Source organism: Ziziphus jujuba, chromosome 8, assembly GCF_031755915.1.
Source record: "Ziziphus jujuba cultivar Dongzao chromosome 8, ASM3175591v1".
Lineage (NCBI taxonomy): Eukaryota > Viridiplantae > Streptophyta > Magnoliopsida > Rosales > Rhamnaceae > Ziziphus > Ziziphus jujuba.
The window spans coordinates 13,909,630-13,926,548 of NC_083386.1; the positions used below are offsets into that span (position 1 = coordinate 13,909,630).

The 16,919-nt window shown below is 30.1% G+C and overlaps 1 protein-coding gene across 1 annotated transcript; it reads left to right on the plus strand.

Moving 5' to 3' along the window:
* Nucleotides 1-12,164: 12,164 nt before the first annotated feature.
* Nucleotides 12,165-13,499, plus strand: LOC112489750 (uncharacterized). The gene is made up of 3 exons (XM_060819828.1): nucleotides 12,165-12,303; nucleotides 12,514-12,869; nucleotides 12,967-13,499. Exons 1-3 carry the CDS (start codon nucleotides 12,165-12,167, stop codon nucleotides 13,318-13,320), a joined length of 849 nt encoding a protein of 282 aa, XP_060675811.1. The 3' UTR covers nucleotides 13,321-13,499.
* The last annotated feature ends 3,420 nt before the right edge of the window (nucleotides 13,500-16,919 follow it).

Consider the following 16,919-nt stretch of genomic DNA (forward strand, 5'->3'; position numbering starts at 1 on the left):
TAAGGTGCAATTAGTCTGCTCCATGGTCTAATGGTGGCTCTTTATTTGCCACTAAATCAATATGCAAGTGTTTGAGCTTACCTACACTTTGATAGATTTTTTATGGATCCTTATACAATATGCTAACATAACCATATCTCTATTATTATTATTATTATTATTATTATTATTATAATGGAGAGAATCAGAAGGTTACATCAAAATGTCACAAGACAAGACAATTCCTCGATAATCTAAATAGATTAAAGAAGCAATTTCTCTGGGAACAACATTAAGTAAATGAAAGCCTAAATCAAACTGAAAGCTTAAAGCTAAGATTGGCAAGACCATCTGCCATTGAGTTGCATTCACTGTAGACATAAGAGATGGAGAAATTTGCTTTTTTCGAAGGATATCTTGACAGTTTTGAATAATTGTTGAGCATGGGTGATTACCATCCAAATCTTTGCTAATTCAAGAGACAATAATAGCAGAGTCCAACTCGACAACAACTTTATGAAATTATATAGCTTGAGCAAGCTTTAAGCCATGATGTATCCCCCAAATCTTAGCAAGAATGAAGCTTATTTTCCGTAAATTAACCGAGAATCTAGCAAACCTAGCTCCATGAATATTTCTAAGAACAGCACCGACCCCAACTCGTTGAAGTCTAGCTTTGCAGCTACCATCTGTATTAAGCTTAACATAACGTTCATCAAGAGGCTTCCATCTTAACCACGCAGTTTTATAGGTGCGACCATTCCCACTTTGGACTACAGCGGCATTCATGTCAGCAAAATAATTCATAGTCACAACACCAGGATTGACAAGCCAATTAAATTGACTATCAAAGATGGACTTGCACCTCCATTTCCAAAGTAATCAACATCCTATAGCAAAAATGGCATTCTAGCAAATAATTTAAGAAGCAACAGTCATTTTACATTGGCTTTTCAAATTAATTTTAAGCCAATCCAACCAGTCATAAAGGAAAAAATTATATCCATGTCCAAAATCCCAAAAGTGAGCCTAATCCCTTTAGCCACACGATAGTCATGAAGGACATGAACCAAGCTTTCATCAAAAGCATGATGTAAAGAGCAAGTAGCAAGACTATAAAACTTTTTAAACCTGCTTTCATTAGTAAGAAGCTTGCCATGAACCAAGAACTAGCAGAATAAATGTACTTGAGGAATGACAAGAAGCTTCCAAATGGAATTCCATTGCCAATTATGATTAGGGGTCTTTATGTTCTCAAGAAGGCAATAAGCAAATTTGACATTGAAGCCACCATTAGAAGAAGGGAACCAAATGATCAGATCCTAAGCATTAGTATCATCTAAAATGGGAACACTGAAAATAGCTTTCTTTAAGTTAGAGGGAACAAGAGACTCCAACTTATCAAGATTCTAGACACCATCATTAATGACTTTAGAGACCTTCAAATTCCAATCAATACTAAAGTTATCAAGATTGTGATCTTTGAGGTAGTTTCCATAGAACCATTTATCAGACCAAAAAAGAAACTCTTCACCATTGCCAATCTTCCAAGATAAACCTTTGCAAAGCAAATTGAAGCCTTTCATAAATCCTTTCCATTCAAAGGAGTAAGAGCTACTATCAAAATCAAAGCTGATATTATCAATATCATATTTATATTTACATTTAAGCATTGTAGCTCAAAGGCTTCTAGAATCATGAAGCAATCTCTAAGCAATTTATATAAAAAAGGCTTGATTGAAGCTATAAGCTTTCTTGATTCACAACCCTCCATAGGTTTTATGCCTACAGATAGTGTGCTAATTAATCAAATGGAATTTTTTAGCAGCAACAGCTCCCTGCCAAATGAAGTTTCGATTAACTTTATCAATTTTCTCATAAATATTTTAGGAAAATTCAACAATTGCATTTGACAAGAAGGTATAAAGCATAGCACATATTGAACTAAGGTCACACGGCTAACAAAAGTAAGACCTTTTACTTTCCAAGTCTTAGTTTAGTGTTCATTTTATCGAATATATATTTGTACTTACCAATGCCTCTACTATCAAGAGAAATTTGAAAACTAATAGGAGTGTATTCAATCTTAACTTTTAATGATTTTTATAGATTTTAAAAGTATTGGTGTATTAAATATATACTTTTAAATACTTTTAAAAGTAAAGGGGTATTTAATCCTGACTTTTAAAGATTTTGATATAGTTTATAAATGTTATAGTGTATTTAATTATGATTTTTTTAAATCTTTAAAAGTAAAGATGTATTCAATTTGTACTTGAGTTTTATAGATTTGGACTTTTAATTACTTTTCTTGACTTTTTTGTGAGAGATATGAATAGAAGTTCTCCAAATTTTTCCACCAGCTACCCCAAATAAATTTAACGACTTCTAAAAAATACAGAAGACACTAAAAAGACGATATTGCACGTTGAAAGGAAGTTGTTCGGTATTCTTCTGTCTCAATCATCTCAAAAAATTTCCAGTACGTTGTATATTTTTGAATCTGTGATTTGGATTTTGTGATAGAGAAGAGTGCAGTTACTCTTTATTATCATTATTTTATGTGACTTTTGACTATTGTACTGAAATTATTTTTTGATGAATAGAAATCCCTCACCAATAAAATATATATATATAATACAAGGTGATTCTTTTGTGACGATGGTGATTTTTTTTACGGTAGAAACTATTTTTCTTTTTCTTTTTCTATTCATTTTTGTCTTATTAGAAGTAGAATGTAATGATTGTACAAGTGTAGGAGACGTAACAAACAAATCTTGACTTTTTTTTCTTTTTTTTCTTTTCTGGTGAATAAACCTTGATTTCTTTTTGGGTTTATAATTGGTGGCTGTGCATTGTTTTTTTGTGGCATAATTTTGTTTGAACTTTTTCTCCTTTTTTCTATTTTTTAAAATGTTGTTGATGACTTATTTTCCTATAAAGAAGAAAAACAGAGAAATTTGATTTTAATCATTATAGGCATGTTGTTCATGTACACAAATACACACACGAACACATAGATACAAGCAATATAGTAGTTTTTGTTTTTTGTTTTTATGTTTTAATGCTCGATGGGCAATGTAGTAGTTTATGTACAAATATTGTTGGTGGTTAATGAAAAGGAAATGGACTGATTTTTGTGCCATTTTAATTGGTATATTTGTGCTATGAATTAAACATCTCAACGTCAAGGCTATTAATTCTGGGTTAATTGATCACATCCAGGCGGGTATGCATCAGTATTTGGTAAATCACTATTTTGCATTCATGTGATTTCCAGCTTTTTTTTTTTTTTTTGGCAAGTTCTTTTGTATATTGTTTTCAAAGTTTCACGGATTTATTAGCATTCTGCACATTATTCTTTTATTTTTTTAATTGTGTATTGCATTTTATGTAAAATATAGTAATTTTTAATAGAGGATTCACAACAAGGAAATCATAAAGGAAAAGGAAAAGGTGTAGAAAAATATAGAGTATGGTCAATGGACGAGAGCAATGAGTTACCAGAACTCATGGTTGATGCTGCCAATCATGGATGGCATGATAAACGTGGTTTATTAAGCAAGAAAACTGTAGAAAAAAAAAATACTTCCCGTTCTTAATGCAAAATTTGGGAGTGAATGGGCTTATAAGGAGTATACAAGTCAGTTGAAATGGTTTAAACAATGGTGTGCCAACTACTCTCAACTTATGTGGCATAGCTCTGGATTTGGATGGGATCATATAACAAAAAAATTTACTGCTAGTGAATAAGTGTGGGAGGACTATTTTAAGGTAAGCTTTCTTCTATTTAAAATATATATATACAAAAAAAAAAATAATGAATATTAATAATAGTAATTTGTTATACATTGTCTATTGCTTGTTTTTATATCATACTAATGCTAATTATACTTTTGTTTCTTGTCAGTCTCGTCATATCCATAAAAGTTATCGTACAGACACTTTTGCTGATTATGAAGACTTAAGAATTGCAATTGAAAATGGAGCAGCAACTAGGAGACATTCAATTGGATTAGGAGAGGAAACTAATGCAAGAATATTTGACTTAGAAGAAAATAGAGGTGGTGATTTAGACAACCTGACATATGATCTCACGAGTGAAACATTCATACCAAGTGATATACAAGAAACTTCACTGCAGTCTCCGACTTTAGGCGATTTTACTTCATCATTATCTTTTCAGAACACGAGTTCAGAGGTTCCTCCAACAACAAGAAAAAGAAATAGAATGGACTTTGATGGAAAATCTAGTTCTTTTGAAACTAATAGGTCACAAGCAGCAGTCTTGGAGAAGATTAATCAAAGTATTAATAAGTTGAATCAAAGTATTGATTTAATTGATACTAGAGATTATAGTTGTTGGGATATTATCAAGTAGATTCCAAACTTGGATAAGTAAGCTCAATATAAAGCATTGAAATTTTTAAACACTGGAGCAAAGAAGATCGAGTTCTTCAAAATGACACCCCAAGAGCGTTTCGACTAGATTAACTTTGAATTGCAAAATTGAGTGATTTTAAAATGTATTATTTTAAAGATGTTATTTTTATTTTGAGTGTCTAACTTATTATTATTATTATTATTATTATTATTATTTTTATGGTTAGTATAAAATAGTAGTAGAATGAGTTTGACTTTTTTTTTATTTTTATATATATGATTTTTATGAATATGCATTTAAATTCTTTTTTAGATCTTTGATCATTGGATGATTATTTTTTGAGTTATTATTAAGCTTAACTCGTATACTAAAATAATGAGCTTATTTTTTAATAATTTTTTATACTTTTTTTTTTTTAATAATTTGATCAAGAGGCTTCATTTACAATGTCTTATTCCAATATAGACAAAGAAGAAATAGAAGCGGAAGAGATGGAAGAAGAAGAGTATGAAGAAGAATTGCAGGAAAAAGTTAAAAATTCTTTGATAGCTATTAGAGCAATACTCCAGGTACTACATGAACTCATAGTTAACATGTATACTAATCATGTTCAACGTCCGTTATCCAGAAGATCAAAAACGTCAATTGGATACAACTATGTACACAAAATATTGAATGAGGAACCGACGAACTTTCGGCAAGTTTATAGAATGTATCCTGATGTGTTTCTAAAGTTATATAACATCATTAGAGAAAAAACATTACTATATGATACAAGATTTATTTGTATTGAAGAGATGCTTGCAACATTTTTAGTTATTGTCGGCCAAAATTCTCAATATTGTTTGATTCATAAAACATTTGAACGGTCGCATTTTACCACTAATCAAAGTTTTAACAAGATTTTGAGGGCGTTGAACACAATCGTAGTAGATTTGGTGGCTAAACCTGGAGTAACAGTGCCAGAAAAAATTAGAGAAAGTACAAGATTCTACCCTTACTTTAAAGTAAATGATTTTTTTTAGTATTAATTATTATTATTGTTATTGTTGTTGTTTTTTTTTAACTATTAAATTGTTGTAATTCTTATAACCTATTCTATATTATTTTTATAAGTATAGGATTGCATAGGAGCTATTGACGGCACTCATATTCCCACACTGGTACGAGGACATAATGTAAGCAGTTACCATAATCGTCATGGAATAATTTTACAAAATGTTTTAGCAACTTGCAACTTTGATTTAGAATTTATGTATGTGCTTAGTGGGTGGGAAGGATATGCTCATGATTCAAAAGTATTAAATGACGCTCTATCAAAGAAGAATGGACTTAAAGTACCACAAGGTATTTATGTACTTATTTATTCATGTGTTTATTACTATTATTACTTTTTTTTTTCTAATTATACATGTTACGTATTGTTTACTAATTATACAAGTATTATATGGTTAGGTAAAAACTTTTTGGTGGATTGTGGATTTCCAAATTGATGTCAATTTTTAGCTCCTTTTCAAGGTATTCGTTATCATCTTCAAAAATTTTTAGGTCAAGGTCGTGATCTTGAAACTCTAAATGAATTATTCAATCATTGTCATGCTTCACTGAGAAATACAATTGAGAAATTATTTGGTATATTTAAATCACGATTTACAATTTTCAAAACAGCTCCTCTATTTCCATTTGATACACAAGCAGAATTAGTTTTAGCTTGTGCAGGATTACATAACTTTCTATGCAAAAAATGTCGTTCTGATGAGTTTCTAGAAGAACAAGATGATGAAGGTTCATCATATTTAGCAATACCAGTTAATGAGGAGGATGATTTTGAACCAATTATTGAAACTCAAGAAGAACAAAAAGAGCATGCAAATCAATGAAGAGATGCTAGAGCTGCTAATATGTGGAATGATGTTGAACATTTTAATGATAATGAACAATAGAGTTTTTTTTTACACATAACAATGAGATTGTTGGTATTTTAAAAAAATGAATATTAGATATTTTTATTATTTGTTAGTAGTAATGGATTGTTCGTTACATTTTTGATAATTTTCTCATTTTCATTTTTAAGTAGATTATATTTTTTAATATATGGTTATATTATAAATATTTTTAAAAGTTGTTAAAAGTCTTTAAAATGAAAGTTTATGAAAGTCTATCATACTTTTATAAACTCTGTTTAAAATCCATTAAAATCCAACAAATCCATAAAAATCTCACTTAAAAAAAGTCATTAAAAGTAGAAATTGAATACATTCTCCTAAATTATTTCCCTAGATCTTCAGTTACAGGAATGTTAATCATGATGCACACCTTTCTTTTAGCATCTCGAACGATATTTTTAGAGAAAAAAATCTTTTAGCTTCATCAGCAATATCTCTATGGTGGTGTTTGTTACATGGGACTGGCCAGGACCGGATGGGATAGAGTCCCAATCTGGTGTTTGGAAAGGAAAACGAAGGACGGGACACATTTATCCCGTTAATCAAATTATCCGAAACGAAGGGGACAAAACTGACCCACCAAAACACCTAGGTCACTTTTGTCCTGCCTTCTTTCGATGCGTTCAACCTCTCAGCCTCTCACACCCGTTCGCCATTTCTTTTCAGTTTGAAGCCACAATTCTTGACCTCGAAGACGTTTCCTACCAGCACGCCAGCCACGCAGCTGTCAAAGCTAACCCTAACTTTGCCGCCGGCGAAACCCATTTCAACCTAAGATTGTCTCCCCGAAATTCGAAGGCCTGAACCTCGTGAAACGGCATCGTTTGGTCTACGACGCCTTGGTCGACGAGCTCCAATCTAGACTCCGAAATCCAAAACTGGATTTTTTTTTGTCACTGTGAGTGGCCGATATCTTTGCTTGATTTGTGGTTTATTTTTTTATTTATTGTTGAATTATTAAATTTGTAATCGTATATCTTTGCGTATTTCAGCATTTCAGCAACCGGCCTTCTCTCCCAACTCCGAAATTCCAGCATTTCATTTCTTTTTCCCTTGCCTTTCCCCAATCCCTCATTGCCCACTCTTCCACCCTGCTGATCCCCAAGACCAGTGACCGTATCTAACAGGTAATTCTTCATTCCCAATACTCTCTCTCTCTTTTGCTTGTTTCTTGTTGACCAAACGGACGTGTAACAGATCTGGTTTGTGCAGTTGGTTTTTGTTTTTGATTCTCATTGGTGGTTGTTTTGAATCGGTTTGAGGTTGTTGGTTTGTAATAATTGGGTGTGTTACACACATTTTGCTTTAGATTTGGCTTCATTATTAAGTTCGCAACCAAGTATTAGATCTGGTTGCTTGTAGTTTTCATTAGCTGTGTTTTTGTTACCGTAAAGTAGATGAATCATGATTTTAGAATAAAGTGATTTATTTATTTACTTATTAATTAAATTTGTTTGTGGGGTTTGGTAAGCATTGTGAAACTACAAAACTGTTATAGAAATTGTTATTGTGATGTGACAAAGATATATTGATAAAACCACAGTTAGAATTGCAGACACTAGATTGGTCGAGACTTGTCCTATATCAGAACCTCATTTTTATTGTTGGAAAGGCCTTTTTTAATTAAAAGTGTTTGAAATCTCATCAAACAGATTTATAAGAAGTTTCAGATAAAAAAGCCACACCAAGACATAAATTTAATGAGAAATTGTCTAATTTCAGTAAGTTAAATCCAAAACAGATTTATAGAACATTGCTTTATCACCTGCAATTCTCAAGGCTACTGCTTGGTTGCCTTGTCCTCTGCGAACTGGAAATGCAGAATTCTGCAAACACCCCACACCATAAAATTATGTATCAAATAATTTGCATTTGAAAGTTTGATCTTATTGTTTTTTGGAGGGAAGGACTTAGGAAACATGGGTAGAGTTGAAAAGATAATTCACAATCACTATTTTATAAAAGATTAAGTTGTACGTGAATAGTTGTCTGCATGCTATTAGAACAGAAAGGGATTTCTGTAATAAGGAACACTAAATAAAAACGAAAAAGTGGTTCATTACTATTATAATCATAAAACTTAAATGCATACCTAATGTAACCAATATATCCCCCATAGAACTCAAATGGCAATCCTTCGTAATCTTTTTCTTCATAATGAAATAACAGGAGCTCCTAAATATAAATCAATAACCATAAATCAGTATGTGCATAAGAAATCTGATCTGTATTTAAATTGTACATTGCATTTAGATAGAAAATCATTTTGTGGTTATTTGAGAGAGACTTTCAAGCACTAGTTAGCTACCTACTCATGAATATTTGATGTGGGCCAGTTGTGTATTTTGGGTTGTAAAGCCTGAGCAGTTTGAAATTTTTTAAGATTACTCTGGTGTTGTTGTTGTCTATTAGCTCTTAGTAAGGGGACAATTTAGCTTAATTAATTCTTTCATAAGCTCTTCCTGGTGCTGAAGCCATGGGGAGTGGTTGGCAGAATTTGAAAATATTTCTCCTCTTTTTTTCTTTTTTTCTTTTAAAATTATTTTTCTTGTGGCTAATACGGTTGATAAAATACTTGTGGCTTACATCATGCTAAGCCAGATGCAGCCACTCTTCTTTCTTTCTCTCTCTCTCCATGTATATTTTTTCTCCTGGCTGTAATTTACAAGTGGGAAAATTGTTATCTGTTTTATGTTAAAAATATCCTTAAACCTGGCTATAGCAAAATAAATGCCTCTCAAATAATAATAATAATAATAAAAAGAACTTCTACAAAAAGGAAAATGTAACCATAATAGTCCTTTATGGAAGTTATTTGTAATGTAACTTATCACTGCATATTTTGTGAAATATATTTGCTGTGCAATTTGTGAGTTTCTCATAAGGTTATGCGCATCTCTATTAAAAAATCTAACACCCCTTTTTGGTGTCAACTTGTTTGAAACTTGTTATCAAACATGTTTTTATCTTCATTGTCTGACAACAAATGGAAACATTGGGTGGCTATGTATTCTATAAGAAGTGTCAAAGAATGTTTTTTTGTCATTTGGCGTTTGAATATAATTTGTTCTATAACATATCAAGCTGAATATGATGGCTCCAACCAGGTTCTCAGTTTTATATTTAGCCCTTAAAACCTTATATTATTCTAATGGTTATAAAATATGGACATCATGACAAAAAAACTTCAGGTTTAAAATATACGAAGACTTATTATGAAATTAGAATATGTACATATATGGCTATATTAATAGTTAGTTGTAGTTTTCTTGCATCATATATGCTCATTGGCTAGACGGATTATTGAACATATGCACGTCAGGTGTACAGGGACATGGATTTCTAATTTTTACGTGTACCACTTGTTCCTTGTCATGTGTCTAAGCTTGTTGGAGTATTTCTGTCCTCAACTTTGTCAATTTTGAATTCCCACTTGTTCCTTGTCATGTGTCTAAGCTTGTTGGAGTATTTCTGTATTTTGAATTCGCAGACTTGCAAATGGAGATACATAGCTATATAAGCTTTGGTGGTCAAAATGTTTTAGTTGTAGTTTCCACTTTTCAAGTGTAGCTATCACACACACACACACACCCACTATTTTCAAGAATCTTCAACTGATAGATAACCGCCACCTTTTGAAGCCATATCACTGTAAATTGTAAGTATGTCACTTTCATTTAAAGTGAAAAAAAACTTGCATAGTTCTACAATAGAGTAAAAAATTCTCCAGAGTAATACACCATATGAAAAAACAACACCATCATGTTAAAGACACAAAGTCTTAAAACCACATGAAAATGTTCAAAGCAAAAAGGAACTCAAAAATTTTTTTTTAAAAGAAAGTATATTATGCTAAATCTTTCTGAATTTACAATTTGGATTAACCTTTCATCAGACAATCTAAAGGTCACTTGCTTCCAAAAAAATCCACCTCTTCCTCCCATGAACGAAAAGCGTGCTCTTCCCTGAACATTAAAGATAAGACAAAATATAAGTACATATTTCCACCTCAATAATAGCAGAATCATATTAACAAGACCGAACAAAAAGCTTCTTAATCCCATCAACAATCAATTCAAACCTTTTTAACCAAAAATTAAAATAAAAATAAAAATACTTACATCATTTTGCTAAAATGATTGCAATCTAGTCGTTTATATAAAGTTATTTTTAAGCATATTTATTAATTAAATCTATTTCAAATAACTTCTTTATATAATTCATTTTTTGTCTTTAATTATATACAACATATATTTTTCTCCATCTAACTCATACTTCACCATAAGTTTGGGTTGCAACACAATGATTATCCAAATTATAAAAGCTCAAAAAGTTGTATTTAGTTTTTGCAATAATTATAATTTTTATTTATTTTTTATTTTTTGTTTTTGTAATTTACCAATGTTGTTTGAAAACTATTTCATTGGCTCCATCATTAATAATAAAAAAAAAAATTTGATGATATATATATATATATTGAGTTTGAAGAGTTTAAAAATACTTAAATCCACCTTTTATTTTGACCTTCCAAATATATATAATGTTTATTGTGAATGCTAATATATAAATATATTATTTATGGAAGATTTTTGTTTTCTGTATTTATTCAATTGTATTGGCAATAGCAGCTCAATTTATTGTATTTCTTATAATTTTTTTTTATTTGTTGTTTTTTTTTTCTTTTTTGTAGAGATGGATGGAAGAAAATTAGTTGTGATTCAATCTTTTTGTTGGGGCTTTATGTTTATCTTTTTTATGTACATGTATGTAGCGTGGCAAAGGAGAAATGAAAGACGTGTTAGGAATAGAATAACTAAGAATACTGAATTGCGTACATCTTTTATAGATAGTTTGTTGGACAATGATGTCACTTGTATTAGTCAATTGAGGATGGATAGGAGAACATTTGTTATTTTATGTCGGTTATTACGCCAGGATGGATATGTGAAAAGAGATGGTACTGTTACATTGGAAGAGCAAGTGTGCATATTTTTGCACATAATTGCTCATCATACAAAAAACCGTACAATTATCAGTCGATTCTATAGATCAGGGGAGACAATTAGTAGATATTTCAATTCAGTATTGAATGGAGTGTTGCGCTTACATTCCATTTTGTTGAGGCATCCTAAACCTGTGTCGGATAATTGCTCGGATGATAGATGGAAAATGTTTAAGGTACGTATGTGGACTAGTTTGGTTATTAATTTTATAGTTAGATGACTTGTAGCATTATCTGACGTTAGTAAAATTGTTTGTGTCGTAGAATTGTTTGGGAGCATTAGATGAAACTTATATTAAGGTGAAAGTACCTGAAATCGATAAGCCAAGATATCGAACAAGAAATGGTGAGATCGCAACAAATGTCTTAGGTGTATGTAACCCGAATATGGAATTTATATTTGTATTACCGGGTTGGGAAGGCTCCGCTTCAGATTCCAGAGTACTTAGAAATGCAATAAGTAGGCCAAATGGACTAAAAGTACCAACCGGTAAGACCAATCCTATAATATTTCATTGAGTGGATTAACATTGCATAAACTAATAGGAGAAATTTTTCTGTGTTAGGGTGTTATTACTTAGTGGATGCTGGTTACACAAATGATGAAGGATTTCTTGCACCATATAGGGGAACAAGATATCAACTTTCCGAATGGAGAGATGGTTGTGCACCCATAAATCATCAAGAGTATTTCAACATGAAGCATGCATCAGCTAGGAATATCATAGAAAGATGCTTTGGGGTTCTTAAAATGCGATGGGCAATTTTAAGAAGTCCATCTTTCTACCCAATTGCAACACAAATCAAAACCATTACTGCATGTTGTCTGATACATAATCTGATTAGAAGAGAAATGACACTCGATCCTGGAGAAGTCGAATATGATAGGATGGAAAATGTGGACATTAATGAAGAGGAGGACATTATAGGATCAATTGCTTCCTCAGATCAATGGACGAATTGGAGAGATGAGTTAGCTAAGCAAATGTTTGGTGAGTGGAGAGGTCATCATGATTACTAGTTGATGGTTATGTAAAAAATTATGTTTCACACTGCTTATTTAATATTGTTTGTTAAATCTTTTGGATAATATGTATGAAGGCAAACTTATATTATATTAAGTGCAACATTTGAGATTTATTGTTATTTTGTTTGCATCTTGTTTTGATAATGTTGGAATCATAAAATGTTTACTTGAATAGCAATGGAAGCTGGAGGTAGCAATAACGATAATAGGTGGGGTGAATCTAGGCGTACATGGAGTAGAGGTGAGGAAGAAGCTTTGCTGGTTCTTTTAGATGAAGCTGTAGCTAGTGGGCAACGTTGTGACACGGGAGCATTTAAACCTGGTACACTTAATATGATTGAGCGTCAACTGGCTGAAATGTGTCCTAACTCGGGATTGCGAGCAACTCCACATATTGAATCGAAGCTAAAAAAGTGGAAGAAGCAATATGGCATCATATACAACATGCTGAACAAAAGTGGATTTGGATGGAATGACACTCTTAAATGTATGGAGATTGACAGTGACAATGCTTGGAAAGCATATGTGCAGGTTTTGACTTTGTTAGGAAAAATACCTTTATTGAATTTTGTGTTTCTTATCTTAAATATATAATGTTTTTACTAAATGATGGCTTTTTTTATTTTAGAGTAATCCAAGTGCAAAAAGTTGGAGAGATAAACCTTTTCCGATATATGAGAGGCTTGCTAATATTTTTGGGAAGGATCAGGCAACAGGACATGGAGCACAAACTCCAATTGATTTAGTTAATGATATAAATATGGAGCCCGACAATGACCAATTTGATGATGTGGGTTCTCCAATGTCTATGAATCAAACACATAGTCAACTGCCCACACAATCCCAATTAAGAGGTAAGAGGAAAGCTCAATCGAAGAATGTTGACATCGTTAGTGGGTTAAACAATGTAGCAGATAAGTTTATTGATAAATTGGCTACACAGTTAGACAAGTTGGAGAAGTCTGATATCAATTATCCATAATACTTAGCTATGAAGCTTGACAGGTTAGGATTCCCTATTACTGACAATCTCAAAATCTCTAAGGCAATGAGATCGGATCCATCGAACGTTGAGGTTTTCAAGATTATTAAAACCGATGCGCAGAAGATTGAATTTGCTCGTGGATTTTTGGATAACTAAATTAGTATTGTTGTGGATTATATATTTATGGATATGTATGAAAGGATGACAACTATGAACATTTGGAATTAAAACTTATGGACATATATTGTAACGTATTGAATGTTGGTTTCTAATTATGCATGTACGGATAATTTTATTATTATGTGTTATGTTTTAGAATATTAACATGCACTTTATTGATTTGGTTAGTTGTTATTTTGTTTAATAATATTACTATATTATATTGTCATTTATTATTATATGTAGGAATATTGAATGGCAAAGAGAAGGGTTTATGTTGTGTTTAAAGGTAGACAACCAGGAATATATAATTCTTGGTCTGAATGTCATCAACAAGTGCACGGATTTACAAATAATTTATATCAAGCCTATAATACAATTGAAGAAGCTGAAATTGCATATGTTGAGTTTGTAGAATAAACAATGAGGAATCGTAATGAAGCAAATCCAATACAAAATACCACCACTGTACATACACGTGCTCAATTTCACAACGAGTGGGGTAATGGTTTTGTATTAGGTTGTTTATTTGGCTTACTATCAATGGGTTTATTTACTTATTTCTTATATAATTAGATCATCCTTGTAAAATCCAATATATATATATACGGATGTCATACTTGTTAAAAGTGCAACTACATGTGACATTTATTTATATATCTATATATCTATATGTATGAATTGAAGATGAATATTTTTATGCTATTAACAAGTTCTTAATTAAATATTATGTCAATTTTTTTTATTTGTATTTAATTGTTATTCATGATTAGTAATTTTATTTTAATTGGTTTTGAAAACAATATTTTAAGTAGTTTATGGGTGTTAAAAAAAAATTACAAATGTATTATAAATATCATTAAATTATTTTTATTATTAATTAATTGAACATATAAATATCTATACAAAACATATTAAATATAAGTAATAATAAAACTTTAATTAAATATAATATTTTTTTTTTTGTAAATATAAATATAATTTTAAATCTTTTCATATATAACAAAATAAATACTATGATTATAAAATAATCCAATCCAGTCCGATCCTGTACGAAACATGGGACAACTAGTCCAACATTCAGTTCAGAACTATACCAAACACAGTACTGCATTATTCGATCCTGTCCGATCCTGTCCGATCCGGACCTATCCTGCGTACCAAACGAGCCCTATTATTATTTCTATCATTCTAGCTAAGTATTTTTTGTTGATATTCAAGTAAGGAATTCCCAAAAAAAAATAAAAAAATAAAAAGAAAAAAGAAAGAAATAAAATGGAGCATTCTAATTTAGAATTGTCATAAGGATTAACTGTAGTTTTGCTATTAAACATTAAATTGTTTTTATCTTATTTAAAATAATTAATTTAAACTATCCCTGCATGGATATCCTAAAATAAAATAGGTATCAATTGTCCAAAAAGTGCAAGTCCAATATAATAATTGTGTTTTTATATATTTTTTAATTTTTTATTTTGCCAAAGTTCTTATACTCTCTTAATTATATTGGATCGCACAATTGAATGAAATATATAATAAATGTTTTTTTATCATCCAATACTAACTTCTTAGTGGTGTAAAAAATTCTTTATAAATGTACCTAATTATAAAGGAAATAAGAAGATTAATCTAAAAAAAATACTAAAATTTTACAATTTTTGTTTTTGAGTCAATATATTTTATTTTCCTACTAAAATTTTCAATATCTGAAAATATTACATAAAACTTTGTGTGTCTGGAAACTAGAAGGTAATATATTTATAGACTTGCTTCAATAACCAACATATATATCACCATATTATATCCATCAAAAAAATATATCATATTTATTTTCCCCCCAAAAAAAAAAAAATACCATATTATAGTGGAGTTTGAGATCAATATTAGGATTCTACAATTGAAATATGATAATTCATTTAAAAGAAAAATAGAATTAAACATTCTATTGTTTGCATTTTCTTTCATGTTCTATCAAATTTCTAGTTCTTTTTAAAAATAATAAAACTAAATATATATTATATATGCACTATTTTTTTTTTTAGTGAAAAGACTATATTTTTGAACAGTCTTGTCAAATTTCAATAACAAATAAATCAGATTGAACATTATATTAAGTGAATAAAAAATAACATATTATTAAATTTACCCAAAAAAAAATAATTAAAGTATTAAACTATTTTTATAGAGCCAAAAAAAAAAAAAACTATTTTCACCGTGTCGGATAGTAAAAATAAATAAATAAATAATCTCTTCTTACTGTCATATGTGGGATAAAAAAACTCAATTACCACTCACGACGTATTGAGTATTGAGTGAGTGGATGCTCCTCTATTAAATAAAGGACATTTGGACAAACTTTGCCACATCATTTTACTAAAATACGGCTGTAAATTCAATTAACAGACGTCAACATTCAGTGTCATCTTCTTCTCTCTCCAGTTCCATCTTCTTTCTCTTTCGCACATCACACCCATAAAAACGTTACCTTCAGAGACCCATCAATATTCTGGTCCTTCTTTCAGAAACACAAAAAATAAAAAATAAAAATAAAAATCTTAACATCTGGTCGTTTCTTTTCGTTTTCTCGGGAACCAAGATCAATTACCTAGAAAATTTGCAGGTTGAAACAACAAAGAGCTAATATAATTTTTTCAAATATCATACTAAAAAAGCCTATACAATAACGATCAATTAGTTTATAATCTCATATTTTGGGTTCAATTATTTATTCATTTATTTGACAAACAACATTGAATTTGCAGGTAATACAAAGGGATTCTTTTTCTTTTTCTTTTTTCCCTAACGAACGGATACAAAATTAAAAATAAAAAGGGATATTAATTTCATAGAGTGTTTTTATTTTTTTATATAATATTTTATTGAAGAAAAAACAAAGAAAATTAAAATACATATTGCTTTATATTTTTTTGGCTTGGCCTCTGATACTCGCTCCCAAGTTAACAAACAAAAGACAATCAGAATCATAAAGACCCGCACGCAAAGCACAGCTTCCAAAGCAACACACTTGCACTTCATCAAATTTTATATCCGTTCAGTTTTACCCCTAACAACCCTTTTAAAATAGTTAATTTGGTAAATGTATTAGTGGCCGTAACATTACTTTGTCTTATTATAGCAAAAAAATAAAAAATAAAAAATAAAAAAAGGCAAAAATATCATTCTGGTGTTTCAAATACAATCTTTATTCGGTAATAATGCTTGCTAATATTATATTTAAAATATTATTATTATTTTTTTATTATTTATAATAATTTTCATCTATTATGTGTTTCAAAACACGATTTAGAAATTGTAAATATAAATGGTTTCTCTTTCATTTATAATATTTATAATATTATTATCATTTAGTAAATAAATTTATATAATATTATTATAGATAATTAAAGAAAAAAAGATTTTAACTCTTTTTATATGTA

Bases quoted from the DNA above. Each gene is read 5' to 3' on its own strand.
- LOC112489750 (XM_060819828.1), top strand. From the start codon at position 12,165: ATGACACTCGATCCTGGAGAAGTCGAATATGATAGGATGGAAAATGTG. The intron at 12,304-12,513 runs GTGAGTGGAGAG...TTACTTGAATAG, and splicing joins GTTAGCTAAGCAAATGTTTG to CAATGGAAGCTGGAGGTAGC. The intron at 12,870-12,966 runs GTTTTGACTTTG...TTTTTATTTTAG, and splicing joins CTTGGAAAGCATATGTGCAG to AGTAATCCAAGTGCAAAAAG.